The 15,616-nt window shown below is 41.7% G+C and overlaps 1 protein-coding gene across 2 annotated transcripts in view; it reads right to left on the bottom strand.

The window, feature by feature from the left end:
• The window catches only part of TRIM67 (tripartite motif containing 67), a 109,320-nt gene that overhangs the window by 24,917 nt on the left and 68,787 nt on the right, over positions 1-15,616 (bottom strand). The window contains exons 5-6 of one of the 2 annotated variants that reach the window (XM_077486277.1): positions 14,570-14,723; positions 7,933-8,090 (exon numbers count right to left, since the gene is read on the bottom strand). In XM_077486277.1, the coding sequence (XP_077342403.1) occupies positions 7,933-8,090; positions 14,570-14,723 (312 nt within the window). The remainder of the gene's footprint in view (positions 1-7,932; positions 8,091-14,569; positions 14,724-15,616) is intronic. The other variant, XM_077486278.1, reaches the window with a different exon arrangement.

Raw genomic sequence — 15,616 nt, 5'->3', positions numbered from 1 at the left:
GGCTTACTGGTATATAGTTCCCCTATTCCATCCTTCTAGAGCTATCCCAGTTGAAAGAGATTTTGAGAACACAAGAGACAATCAATAACGAAGGTTAATTCCTTTAGATGGATGCCATCTGGGTCAGATGCTTTGTCTACCATAATCTTGTTTGCATGTAACTGCACCTCTTCCTGCATTAGACAAGTAATGCTTAACAGGGAAAATTTGCTTCATCTGCCCACAGTTTTCCCTGCCACTATTTTATCTTTCAGAAGCACTATATTAACCATATTTTTTATTCAAGTTTAAATATTTGCATAACCTTATGGGATTGGATTTAACAGCCAAACATCAGCAATTTCTAGGTTCAGCCTTTGCTAACGTAGTTTGTCTTTTGCGGCTTTTATTACTTCCAGTCTACTTCCTTAGACTTTAATGAAGTTGTGTATTTGTATAAAAATAAATGGAAATTTATATACAGCTAGTATTTCATCATCCTGTCAGCATTTGCGATATCATCACCACTCCCTGCAACAGTACACTGTGAATGCAGGGCAACGTTGTGACATTCCCTTGGGTTCCATGAAGCCACACACCCACGATATGTCTTCAGTCTCATTGACTGAGAGCATCTTGTGCCAGAGAATAGGTACTGTTGGGGCAGCTCTGAATTTAAGGTGGGTATGGCAGCTAGAGCTGCTGTTTTTTTTTTTCTTTAATTCTCCATAGAAAAAATTATTCTGGACATAGACTTTAATTCTAACAGAGAAAATGGTGTCAGCCCCTAGCTGTTTTGTCTGGCAGGCAGAGGTGTAAGAATCTAAAATGCCACTAGACAGACTAATCTTTCGGCAGATGAGACAGTTTATATATGTGTATTAACTGTGTATCTAGCTGCCTAGGATTCAGCTTTAACACATTTTCAGTCCCCTCATTATTTAGTAATTTCTTTTAGGTCATATAAAATGTAAAACTTTCTGATTCAAACACACTAGTTTTATTTTATTCTTAGAAATGTTGTACTGTATCTATGGGAAATATGCCATACAATATCAAGGGTAAGGATCGTAACGAGGAGGTTGATTTAATGTATAAAATCTAACCCAAGTAGCAATTAATACAGCCCCTTTTCACTTGGCTTCCAAGCTACATATTCACTTTAGTCTGTATTTCTTCACTTTTATATGAATAAATACTACAAAGATGATATACACACAGGCAAACTTCAAATTCATAAAGTATCAATCAAGTTAGAATTTTCCTTTGACTTTCCCTAAAACTTCAGCTCAACTTTCTGGGGCAGCCACTGAAGAATTCATTTCATTTGTTAAACTATATTTCACATTGCTAATTCCTTAATTGTCTGAAAGCTTTGTGATACTAAAGTCTTATTCCAAATAGTTTGAAATATCTCCAAATCCAGTATAATAATATAAATCTCTGACACATGTCACTATCTGGATTAGTAATTATTCTTTGGCTGGTACTTCAGAGAGACTCACAGTGATAGTATTACTCTAATCCTAAATGGATTTTACAGTAATGTTTCCCCCCTGAAGTACATACAGAAGTTCCATTAAAAGATAAATCAAGACAGCTCACTAAATACAGTTTGCATGTTATTTCTCACTCAGGAACTACAGCAGGTATAGCAACCCTGAGAATAATGTACACATTGCACTTACCTTAATGTGTTAACTTATAAACATGCATAAACTTTGCACACATCACATATGTTAATATATTTTTTTTGTAAAAATCCTTTTTTTAATGCTATACGTTAAAATAGCACAACATGGTAAGATAATAGGAATGGAAGAACAATCCTCAGCAAACATAAATGTAAAAAAACATAGTAAAAGTGTACAGAAGATTGCCTTCAATAGAAATTAGCCGCTAGCAGCATAGGTATACTTCCCAATCAAAACTACCATTAAAAGAAAAGGTATTGAACTTCAATAAGTTCCAAATACATACGCCTTGAAGTAGCGGCTAGCGAAAAAAGTTCAGGAGTACAAGAATCAGAACCTGTGCACCTGGCCTGCGATCTGTCATACTCACAATATCAACGCACACCATAAGAGCCGGATCACACAGGGGCGACTCAGATTCGACTTCAGGTCGCCCCTAGTCACCTCAAGTCGTGCTACATGTAAAAATCAATGTAAGTGAATGAGAGCCGTCTTAATGCATACTACTGAAGTCGCTCCGACTTCAGAAAAGGTTCCTGTACTACTTCAATCTGACTTCTAGGCAACTGGTACCCATTGATTTCAATGGAAGTCGCCTCCAAGTCGGATCTCGATCTATATTGAGACGACTCTCACAGGATTATCAGCTCTTGAGAGGGAACTCCACGCCAAATTTCTTTAAAAAATCCGGTGTGGGTTCCCCCTCCGGGAGCATACCAGGCACTTAGGTCTGGCCCCAGGCCGCATGCCCTCAACATGAGGGGGTTGGTGCTTTGGGGAAGGGGGGCGCCCTGTGGCCCCCCCACCCCAAAGCACCTTGTCCCCATGTTGATGAGGACAAGGGCCTCTTTCCCGACAACCCTGGCCGTCGGGGTCTGCGGGCGGGGGACTTATCGGAATCCGGGAGCCCCTTTAATAAGGGGGCCCCAGATCCCGGCCCCCCACCCTATGTGAATGAGTAAGGGGCACATCGTACCCCTACCCATTCACCTGGGGAAAAAATGTCAATAAATAACACAGCACAAGTTTTAAAAGTAATTTATTAATCAGCTCCGGGGGTCTTCTTCCGACGTTGGGGGGTTTTCTGACAACTTCTCCGCTCTGTTCGGCCTCTTCTTCCGGTGTCCGGCCTCTTCTCCCACTCTCTGGCGTGTTCTCCCAGGCTCCTCCGCTGTCTTCTTGCAGCTCTTTTACTAGCGGAGGAGCCCGGTCTCCTCCGTCCTTCTTCCCTCTTCTTTCTTCCCTTTTCTCTCTTCTTCCGATGTTGACCCGGTGCTGTCTTCTGCTGTACTGGCTTGTGCGACGTGCGTGGCGACTTATATAGGTATAGGGCGTGGTCACCGAGGGATGTCACACGGTGACCCCGCCCCTTTATGACGTCACAGTCCCAGCATGCCCCGGGATGTGACATCATAAAGGGGTGGGGTCGCCGTGTGACATCAACCAGTGACCACGCCCTATACCTATATAAGTTGCCGCGCACGTCGCACAAGCCAGTACAGCAGAAGACAGCGCCGGGTCAACATCGGAAGAAGAAAGAAGAGGGAAGAAAGAAGAGGGAAGAAGGACTGAGGAGACCGGCTCCTCCGCTAGCAAAAGAGCTGCAAGAAGACAGCGGAGGAGCCCGGGAGAAGACGCCAGAGAGCTGGAGAAAATGCCAGACACCGGGAGAAGAGGCCGAACAGAGCGGAGAAGTCGTCAGAAGACCCCCTGATGTCGGAAGAAGACCCCCGGAGCTGATTAATAAATTACTTTTAAAACTTGTGTTTTTTATTGAATTTTTTTCCCCAGATAAATAGGTAGGGGTACGATGTACCCCTTACTCATTCTCATAGGGTGGGGGGCCAGGATCTGGGGGCCCCCTTATTAAAGGTGTCCCCCTACGCGATTCATCTCCCCAGATGACGTCCGAGGAGACGAAACGCGTCGGGACGACTCCACTGCTGCCATCCTTTATGTGAGAAGCGCTTAATCAACTACATAAATGTAAGTTCGATAACTTTTTAATAAAGTAGTTTGTTTTATGGAATTACGCTATTTGGCCCCATTCTTTTGTCCTGCATGGTTCTTTTTGGGGAACGTGACCTGTTCTGCGATTACTGGCTTTGTGCTCAACTTGGCTTGAGAAGTGATTTTCAGCGTTGAGTTTCAAGTTTTAATGCTTTCCGGCCGGAGCGCCCTCCAGTTGTATGACATGAAAGCGTACTTGACCTTTGGAGCATATGCTCGCTTGGGTCAATAGGAGTCGGTAAGCCTACATCTGTTTTGGGTGGCGGTGTCGGCACCAGGGTGTTTATACTCAATATTCCCATGGATTGAAGGACATTTTGATTTCTCTATCCTGCACTAAGGGGGATTGCATCTGGTTTTCCACGAAAGGACTTTTTCTTTATATATATATGTTCACATTGCAATTGTACAAATCACGTTTTTTTTTGTTAATAATTGTCAGAATTTATATTGGGCAAAACACATAGGTCATAGTTGTGATATTTTGCACATATTTGTTTTTCTATTTTAGCGCAACACTTTTTCTTATAAGGTTTTTTTTTTAACAGAAATGTGCTTGCTTGTTGTAAATCAGTAAATTCTTGCCTTTAGGTAACATTTTTAAATATGTAAAATTCTAGTTCTATATTCTCCTGACTTTTTTCAATACCAGAATGCACTTTTTGCATCTATGCATATGTGCATACATGCACGCGTTTACGTGCGTAAAAATAATTTCCTCAGAAACAGATTTGTTTGAATTCTGATTATGGATGTGAAACGCAGTGCTTGTTTACATACCTGTGTGTATGGCTCCATTGAAAATTATACACTTTGCATTCAAATCCATAAACAAAAAATGCTTTGAAATGTGTTTGTGTGTGTTTTTTGTTTTTTTTATGCCCGTGTTCATGAGGCCTTATATTTTTTTGTGGATGCACCTTTCGTGTTGGATCTATTTGTGTAAAATTGTTGGTATTTTGGAGGTCATTTGTATTTATGTAAAATAACAGTTCTATATATACACATCTTTGTTGTGAATGCACTTCCCTTATGGGTTAATTGTACATTACTGACACTTTAGATATTATAATCATATCAGACCAGGGTTCTAATTAGAGATTAGGTTAGTGATTTTCTAATTAAATGGTATTGTCTTTTCTGATGATGTCGTTATAAAATGGGAGTTTTCCAGTTTCCAATGTTCTCATTTTTTCTAATGCCCTGTACACACGATAGGATTTTCCGACAACAATATCCATGTTTTTTTTCTGATGGATTTTGGCTCAAACTTTTCTTGCATACACACGGTCACACAAATCTTGTGAGTGAGTGACTTGTATAGCGCTACCTATGCAAACTGAATCGCCAGGGTGCTTTCTTGCCACCAGAGTCCATCTGAGGCTTGCGTGGTCCTTTTACCCCATAAGGTCCTGACATGTTGGAAATTCGGAACGTCAAGAAAGCGGTGATGTACAACACGTATGATGAGCCAAGAAAATTGAAGTTCAATAGCCAATGCGGCTATTCTGCTTGATTCCGAGCATGCGTGGAACTTGTGCGTCAGAATTGTGTACACACGATCGGAATTTCCGACAACGGATTTTGTTGTCAGAAAATTTGAGATCCAGATCTCAAATTTTTTGTGTCGGAAATTCCGATGGAAAATGTCCGATGGAGCCTACACACGGTCAGAATTTCCGACAACAAGCTCCCATCGAACATTTTCCAGTGTAAAATCCTATTGTGTGTAGAGGGCATTAGTATTTATTTTCGTTTTAAGCAATTTAACAACAGGAAGTCCTGACATGCAAAACTTATCTTGTAAAGAATTGGTGTAGAAAGACTGCATATATTTATAGGTATATTCAATTGAGAAAGTATGGAAAACCAGCATCAATAAAGTTCAGTTGTGTGTTAAATGCTGCATTGTACATCACTCCTCAGGAATACTTATCCTATTGTCCTTGTGTCTATTGTGTGCTCTGACTTTGGATGGGGTTTATAGGTTTATGGTGTGATGGGTTAGTGAGGTATTTGTGAGGAATGGTGAAGGAATTATAGTTGGGGTCTTCGGAGAAGTAAAATATTGGGTAGGACAGGTGGTGAATAAAAGGAAGGTAGGGAATGAGGGTCAACAGTGGTGAGAAGAAAGGTAGGGTAAAGAGGAAAAGAGATTAAAAAAAGGCTGTGGTAAGGTGAGAGATGCCAAGGGGTATCGAGGGTACCACCATAAAGTCTGCTCTCTTCTAATCATCAGAACAGGATGTAGGGAGGGGGTTATTAGGCCTATGTTCAGGTTTGACTGGGCAGTGGATCTTCTGAGCCTCTAGAAGGGCCAAAGTGTATGATACTCTGTTCTGTTATATTTTCCTATTTCCTACAATCACCATATAATGCATAAAACACGGTAGTTGACACTGCTGGGTGTTTGCGTATTTTTCTTAATGTCTTGCAATTCCCCATTGGGGGGAATTTATAAAGGGTCTCATAGACAGTTACATGAATCTTTCAATGCACGCACTGAGGACAGAATGTCCATGCTGGAGATTCCTTCCTTAGTGCAATCCCTCCCTCCTCAGCCACTGCACCTGTACACTGACAGGTGCATGGCCAAGGTTTTTTTTTTTACTAGGGATGGGTGGAGACTGATGGAGAACTGACTAGTTCCCCATCGAGTTCGCTTTACTTTTGATTAACAGCACACAGGAGTGGGAGGATCCATAGCTATTATTCAGTCCACTTTGCACTGCTAGCAAAAAGTAAAGCATACCTGATGGGGAACTAGTCTTCCAGCCCCTACCAGGCACCTACCACCCAGTTACAAGTCATTTCCCACATGACACTGCCAGGGTGTTGCCATATTTGGGTAATGATATCACTTGTATCCCTGGCTCCTTTCTTTCATTTAGCTTTCGACCAGGGAATCTCCCAGCTGAAAGCTGAATAGGACCAGGGATTGAGCACTGTGTGGGAAGCAGTCACATACATGACATGCCCCACCCTGAGTACAGATGAAACATTGTACATAAGCTCAGAGTTGGTCTTAATTACTGCCATCTTCTTAATCTAAGAACTGACAATATTTCTTAAAGAATCTGTCCCTGGCATAACATTAGTATGCTTGTCAGTAATAATACAGACATTGGCGCAAATGCTTGATGAATTAGGCCCAGGTAGTTGTAGGGGAAGTTACGACCAGAAAACTGTTTATAAGCCTTTACTAAATTCCCCTGATTGTCCCTGGCCCTTACATGCCCCACCACCAACCTACAATAAAAAGAGGCAAATCAGGGTAGATGAAAGCTAAACATTGTTTCCTCATCGGAGACCTGCAATTTTTTATGAATATTAGAAAGGGAATGCAGGTACCTGAAGGGGCCAACTACAGTATGTAATGGTCTTTGTTAGACAGTTTTATTTAGCAAAAGATTAATTTTATATCTAGTTTTAGATAGAACCAGTCATAAAGGGGCATTTGTAAAATTCTGAATCTCTACTCTCCAGCAGGTAAGTGTGTCATTATTTGTGACTCAAAAGGACAAAATTTAGGTGTCGCTCAGGTAGAGAGGTGAAGACCAACTAGACCATTGTGAGTGCAGGCAGGGACAAGCTGCAGCAATGTCAAAGGAAAAGATCCATAAGCCGCACATTTTGAAGCAGACCCATGTGCATAAAGTGAGATGAATGGCAGCCTCAACCCATATTCCAGCCAGACCGTATCTCCAACGTGTTTCGCTCTGCCCCTTGGAGCTTAATCATGGGGAAGAGCCAGGCTGAGGCTGCTATTCATCTCACTTCATGCACATCGATCTCTTTCATGATGTGAGGCTTATAGATCTTTTCCTTTGTCATTATTTATTATTTTTTACTGTAGCAGGGCAATACTGTTATCCCAGTGACCAGCTGTAATGCCCCATAAGATTACCAGTCTGCTGTATATGACTCAGGGCTGATAATTAACAGGCTGCTCTGCTGGAGGAGAGTAAAGGCCTGTGTCAAGGGACTTTTGTTCACTTCCTATACAAGTCTATGGGAAGAAAAAACCTACTTGCAGCAGCCAGCCACTTGATGCCATCAACAGAAGAAAAAAGCCCATAAACACATGTTAAACCACAACACCATGTTATACTGTATGTCTGTTATCATCACTTAGCTTAGCCAGAAGAAGAAACATTTTTACAGTTTGGCAGTTGACATTATATAACTTAACAGTTTTTACTATAACATTCTGCATATCAAATGACTGAAAAAATATGTCCTTGCTTACCCTAAATAGGCCTCCATCTCCATCATCCAGTTCGAGAATATATCCATCTACAGGGTTGTGGGCAAAGGGTGGCATTCTCCATGCTAGAGTGACACTGTTATTTCTAGTGCAGCATTTCTCCAGTTGCAGTAATGGTACTGGGGGCACTGTAACGGGAACTGAGTACAGATTAGTGTAACTCTGCCCTTGCGTCCCCAGCTGTTTTATACAGGTGAATTCTTGTGCTAAAATATAGAAACACGCTACCAAAAAAACGATCATGAAGTCTCGAGACTGAGATGGCTGACACTATGCACCATTTTACTTTAGGACATCAAAGGTACAGTTAGTCCAGATGTAAAGTAATTACAGTGATTTTAATTATGCTTAGACAGTGAGAACAAATTATAAACCAAGTGAATATATTTAAGTTTTGGAGAAAGCTATCCAGCCTCTGATTACTTTATTTTCTCTATATACTATATACAAATATTTTCATATTACTTAATAACACACAATATGGAGATGCAGGGACAATATGAACTATGCTTAAATAAAATATATTTGTTATACCATGCAGTTAAACTAAAATGAATGAAACTTAAATTGTAACATCAGGTCCCATTCGCAATTGTGACTATTAGAAGACCATGGAATCCTTCAAAAGATGCTGCAAACAGCCATATACAAAGCAACAAGTGACACCACCGGCAGCCATTTATATATCGAACATTCAGCAAACTGCTGCATTCAAGGCCAAAAAAGCTCTTAGCATTATTTTGTTTTGGCCATTTTGGCCTAAAAAAATAACTTTTAAAAGACCAGTAGGAAAGGCAATTTTATTTTTAATTTCAAACAGTAATAGCCATTTGTATTGGTTATGGCTTGTGTACATTTTTAAAATAAATTAATGGTGCTATCGTAAAAAAAATCAATGATTTAAAACAAGGGTCTCCAAACTGCGGCCCTCCAGTTGTTCAGGAACTACAAATCCCATCATGCTTAATCATGTCTGTGAATGTCAGAGTTTTACATGGGATGTGTAGCTCCGCAACAGCTGGAGGGCCGTAGCTGTTTTAATGCCTGTTTTAAAAGAAAGTCATTTCTTAGTGATTCCATACTTTTAGATGCTAGTGTACATAGGGCTTTCGCAACCATATTAAATATGACATAAACAGCCTTAAAGTAACATTAAAGCTTTGCTTTTTTCCCCTTAAAAATAACAAACATGTTTTACTTACCCCCCCGGAGCCCCTATCCTCTTCTTCTGGGGTCCCCCGCCAGTGCTCCTGGCTCCTCCTCTATGATGAGTGCCCCCATAGAAAGCTGCTTCCTATGGGGGCACTCATGCGGGCTTGTTCCCCAGCCACCCTGTCTGTGTCTATTGAATAAATAAATGGATCGAAATTCAGCCTGTTTCTGCTAAAGCGGCTGAATTTCAATCCATCTATAGCCAGCAGGCTCCTAGCCAATACAGCTTGCCTTAAAAATAGTTCTAATCGAATTTTAGCAAAACATTTTGAGTTTTCTACTTCAAGCAGTTCTAAAGCAAAACCTTCTTTTACTTTAATGCATTCCCCCACCTCCCTAAATAAATATCTGTTCCTCAATCGATCTAGCACTGTGCAGGGATGCATCTCTTTTCTCTCTTCTCTTAGTTGTTTTAATTTTGAAGCTGCTACGGCCTATTTATTAAAAAAACTGTGCAATGCTAGCAGCTGCAGAGTGAGATACTTGTCTGTGGGTAAGCATTGCAAGTCTGACACCCTCCTTCCCCACACTGAGTCAGACCTAAAGCTCTGTAATTAGCAAAGCTCATGTTCTTGCTAAGCAGAAAGCTTGGGATCTGGCTCATCAAGAGGCATTAAAGAGATTGTTGTTATCACAAAGAGAACTAGGCTCCCCACGTTGCAATATGCTGGCAGGACACACGTTTTTCTACCCAGGCTGTGGCTGCATATTCAAAAAAATAAAAAAAAAACACTGCAAGACTTTCCACACCTTATTTTTTGATACACCTGGTCTGTGTTAAACTAACTTAAACTGAAAACTCAATGGGGTTTAAGACATCATTTATTCTTTCTACAACTGGCCATAACTGTACTACTAGCGGTAGTACATGAAAATGTATCTGGCCCAGGGATAAATCTGAGGCATGGAATCTGGGTCAGGGTTATTAGAGGTCAGGACTGAATGACTCATCCTGGCAGCTCTTTAGTGTCTCTCCCTGTTTCTACAGTGTTGGAGAATGTTCTAGAAGATAGTGGGCACAAGCTAGGAGGGCTTGCCTTGAATATTTAGGGGCCCTTAGCCAGTCCCCAGGAAGTAGTCCTGGCAGGGGACTAAGGAGCCCTTAAATAGGAATGAGCTATGCCAGTCAGAGAGTCAAGGAAGATGGAGAAACAGTGCTGAGGGGAGTCTGGGAGCCCTTGAGGGACCACTGCCGGGAGGGGTTTTACTTCTGACTGGAGCTCGGTAGGCTGGCCTGGAAGGATCCCACCGCAGGAAGAAAGTTGAAGGGACCCGAACCGGAGAGGCAGAAGGAGCAAGGAGAGACAGTGAGTAGATCAGCATGGTGCAGGGACAGAGAAGGGGAGAGACTGCAAGCTGTAGCAGCCAGAGCTGGGATCAGTTTCTACAGGGAAGTAGAAGGTGTTGTGAGATGCTGTTCACTCCACATGTGCTACTATACCAAGGGACTGAGAGATCCTAGCATGTGATGGGCTGTTGCTGAGCCAATGAGAGACTGTTAATTCCTCCAGGAGTTATTCAGCAGATACTGTACAAAAAGGAACCAAATTTATGCAGGAGGAAGGAGGAAGAGGAATCTATAGAGAGGAAGTTGTCACTGGTTTTGTATGTTGGACATTTTCAAGTTGGGCATCCCATGATCCCTTAACCCATCCAAGTTATCATCCCCTAATAAAACAAAAAAACAAGCCAAAGGACTGATTTCTGTGTCTGGATGCAAGAAGGAAATGCTGTGTGACTGGATGTGCAGCAGTGGGGGACCCTGACATATTGAACTCCTTCGGGGGTAGAGCTACACATTGAGCAAAATTCCCTAGGTTCAGCAGGGACCAATTGGCTGAATTTTAATCAAAGTGTGGTAGTCCCTGCTCAAATGACTGATCAACTGCCGTTAAAGGAATATGTTGAAAATCCTTTCTCAATCAACGGCTGCAGCAACTGACTAGTGTATTCTGACAGCAGTGGGAGGAGGGGGGGCTTTTGAAGAAGTCTTCCATTTCTTAATCCACCTCATTGGTGTAGATGGATCTGAATCCTGGCTAAAATAGTGACATTTAGAAATGTTGTTTTCAGAAGATAACAAGGTAGTTTTGTATATGACAATTTTGGTAAAGACAAAGAAAAGTAGTTCGGCTATATATCTAGAACACTAAGTAAATTTATCTAATGCCGCGTACACACGAGCGGATTGTATGGCGTACTTAGTCCGTCATACAATCCGACGGACAGTCCGTCATACTTTCCACTGAACGGACTTGACCACACACGGATACACAAACAGTCCCTCGAAAGCTTGCGCGATGACGTGTACAGCACGTACGACGGGACTAGAAATAGGAAGTCCAATACACAGCAAAGCACCCTTCCGCCGTGTAAATCCTTTCTGGGCATGCGCCATTCTTAGTCCGTCCAACTAGCACACTGACGACCGTATTGTCCGCTGAAACCAAAGTATGACGGACAGAATTACGGAAAATCCGAAATACTTAGTACGCCAGACTGCACGCTGAAAAAGTCCGCTGAAGCCCACACACGAGCAGACTGTCCGCTGAAATGTGTTTCGACGGACTAAGTACGCCATACAGTCCGCCCGTGTGTACGCGGCATTAGATGTACCACAAATATAGGAGTAAATAATGAGATTCCACTTATGGAAAATAATTACGGGTTGCATTCAAGCTAATCGAAACAATTAAATTGCTGAAAAAGTTAATGTTAGTTCTAACAGAAAGGTGTAAGATTACACAGAACATTGCAATTCGTTGTGTATGGGGCTGCGTAGCTGCAGACAGGTAAGGGTGCCTATTCTGACCAGTGTCCATAGCCAAAATCGCCTAAAATGGGTATGTAAGCATCAGAACTGAATCATGGAGCAATGGAAGAAGGTGACCTGGTCTGAAGAATTCAAAAAATAATTTGAGGAACACAACAAGTTTGAGGTTTTGACTTTGCCTCCAAATTTTTCAGCTCTCAATCCAATCGAGCATCTGTGGGATGTGCTGGAAAAATAAGTCCCCACACAGCAACTTACAGGGCTTAAAATCTGCTACTAAAGGCTTGGTGGCAGATAGTTACCACAGCATACCTTCAGAGGTCTAATGGAGTATAGAGATCAATGCCTTGACAGGCTATGCATGGCTGATATATACACTACATTACCAAAACGACGCCTGCCTTTACACGCACATAAACTTTAATGCCATCCCAGTCTTAGTCCGTAGGGTTCAATATTGAGTTGACCCACCCTTTGCAGCTATAACAGCTTCAACTCTTCTGGGAAGGCTGGACAAAAGGTTCAGGAGTTTGTCTATGGGATATCCAGAAGCGCATTTATGAGGTCAGGCACTGATGTGGACGAGAGAACCTGACTCGCAGTCTCCACTCTAATTCATTCTAAAGGTGTTCTATTGGGCTGAGGTTTGAACTCTGTGCAGGCCAGTCAAGTTCCTCTACCTCAAACTCACTCATCCATGTCTTTATGGACCTTGCTTTGAGCACTGGTCCAGATGATTTGGTGGAGGGTGGATTATGGTGTGGGGTTGTTCTTTAGGGTTTGGGCTTTGGCCCTTAGTTCCAGTGAAGATAACTCTTAAGGCGTCAGCATACCAAGATAATTTCATGCTCTCAACTTTGTGGGAACAGTTTAGGGATGGCCCCTTCCTGTTCCAACATGACTGTGCACCGGTGCTAAAAGCAAGGTCCATAAAGACATGGATGAGCGAGTTTGAGGTGGAGAAACTTGACTGGCCTGCACAGAGTCCTGACCTCAACCCGATAGAACACCTTAGGGGTGAATTAGAGCAGAGACTGCGAGCTAGGCCTTCTCGCCCACATCAGTGCCTGATCTCACAAATGCCCTTCTGGAATTCCCCTAGACACACTCCTAAACCTTGTGGACAGCCTTCACAGAAGAGTTGAAGCTGCTATAGCTGCAAAGGGTGGGCCAACTCTATACTGAACCCTACAGACTAAGACTGGGATGCTATTAACCAGTTCCCGACTGGTGCACGCCGATGTACGTCGGCAGAATGGCACGGGCAATCATATTGGCGTACAGGTACGTCCATTTTGAAATGCCGCCCTGCCATCGCGTGCGCGCTGCCGGCGGCACGCTCGCGTGCCGGTCGGGACCCCCGTGAGTCTGGTCGCGGGTCCCGCAGACTCGATCGCCACAGGGATACCCATGATCGTCTCACGGGGCGGCTGAACAGGGAGATGCCATTGTAAACAGTATCTCCCTGTTCTGCCTAGCAAAAAGTGATGCTGATTTCTGCTTCATGTGATTGGAGCAGAGATCAGTGTTCACTAACACAAAGCCCAGCCCCCCACAGTTAGTAACACGCCCCTAGGAATACTTAACCCCTACACTGCCACCCCCTGGTTAACCCCTTCACTACCAGTGTCATTTACACAGGAATCAGTGCATTTGTATAGCATTGATTGCTGTATAAATGACAATGGTCCCAAAAATGTGTCACAAATGTCCGATGTGTCCGCCACAATGTCGCAGTCACAATAAAAAATTGCTGATTGCCACCATTACTAGTAAAAAAAAAAATTATTAATAAAAATGCCATAAAACTATCCCCTATTTTGTAAACGCTATAACTTTTGCGCAAACCAATCAATAATCGCTTATTGCGATTTTTTTTACCAAAAATATGTAGAAGAATACGTATCGGCCTAAACTGAGGGAAAAAAATGTTTTTTTATATATATTTTTGTGGGATATTTATTATAACAAAAAGTAAAAAATGATGTGCTTTTTTCAAAATTGCCGCTCTATTTTTGTTTATAGAGCAAAAAATAAAAACCACAGGGGTGATCAAATACCACCAAAATAAAGCTCTATTTGTGAGGAAAAGAGGATGTCAATTTTGTTTGGAAGCCACGTCGCACGACCGCGCAATTGTCAGTTAAAGTGACGCAGTGCCGAATCGCAAAAAGTGGTCTGGTCTTAAGACAGCAAAACGGTCCGGTCTGAAAGTGGTTAAAGTTCATGTGCGTGTAAAGGCAGAACATTTTAATCTTTAGTCCTAAACTTTAATTGAGCACAACCATTTATGCTTTCCAGATGCATAAAGAAAAGATTTTACTTGTGAAAAAAAGAAAACTTCTTCTTTGCAGGCTTCTAAAGACAGATTGTTATTTGAAGTTGGCAAGTTAGCAGAGAAAATGGTTCACACTGTATTTATATATAGCAAAATGTCACTAAAGTTCTGAGTCTGCATTTGACATGTCAGTCATTAGATATTTTCTATCCACCTTAACATCTCTTCAGTTATGCACCTGTGTTCATTAAATGATAACAATCATTCTCTTGCCATGTTTTTTTTTTTACATTTGCCCCTTTTTCACAGACAGCACTCAAACACAAAGCGGATAAGAACTGTGAGCTCACCCTTACATTTCATCTGAATGAAATCCAGCTGGTGAATGGCCTGCAACAAAGGCTCGCTGTCCAATGTGAGGTCAAATTCAGGAGAGACCTTGGGTTCCAGAGCACCTTTTACCCACTGTTCTTGAGAGCCTTGTACTCGTTTTATCAAAGCATCTGAAATCTGTAGAAGAAAAAATATGAAAAAAACTAAAAGTTGGGTAAAAAGTGTCACCAAATAGTAAAAAAAATTTAAATAAATAAAGCACTCACAAAATGTCCACATAAATATTATACATATTAACCACTTGCCTACTGGGCAGTTAAACTCCCTTCCTGCCCAGGCCAATTTTCAGCTTTCAGCGCTGTTGCATTTTGAATGACAATTGAGCGGTCATGCAGCGCTGTACCCAAATTACATTTTTATCATTTTTTTCACACAAATAGAGCTTTCTTTTTGTAGTATTTAATCACTACTGGGGTTTTTATTTTATTTTTCTGAACAAACACAAAAAGACCAAACATTTTAAAGAAAAAAAATAACAAAAACAGTTTTCATAGTTTGTTATAACATTTTGCAAATAGGTAATTTTTCTCATTCATTGATGTGCACTAATGAAGCTGCACTGATGGGCAATGATAGATTGCACTGATGGGCACTGATAGGCTGCACTGATAAGGCAGCACTGATGGGCACTGATGAGGTGCCACTGGTGGGCATTGATGGGTGGCACTGAAGGGCACTAATAAGTGGCAGTGATAGGCAGCACTGATAGGTGGCAGTGATGGGCACTTTCTATCCAAGCAGATTAGCTTACCAGGGTGTTAAAAAATTTTTTTTGATATATCATTTACATATATATGAGTATTTTCTGGATGGGTCATTTTCGTGGCCTTTGTATTTTTTCCTCTAGCTGTTTTCCTCTGTGACCCTGATTGTGGGATCCGTACAGACACCCAGGGAACCCAGAAAACTTGTGATTATGTTGTCAACATTATGCATATGTATGCATATTATGTAAAGTGTGTTTAGTTTGCATGTGTCTGGAAATCTCATTGTATGTTTTTTATGTATTT

Source organism: Lithobates pipiens, unplaced genomic scaffold (genome assembly GCF_037356315.1).
Source record: "Lithobates pipiens isolate NorthernLeopardFrog02 unplaced genomic scaffold, aLitPip1_a1.2 Scaffold_18, whole genome shotgun sequence".
Classification (NCBI taxonomy): domain Eukaryota; kingdom Metazoa; phylum Chordata; class Amphibia; order Anura; family Ranidae; genus Lithobates; species Lithobates pipiens.
This window is presented reverse-complemented; position numbering and strand designations above follow the sequence as displayed.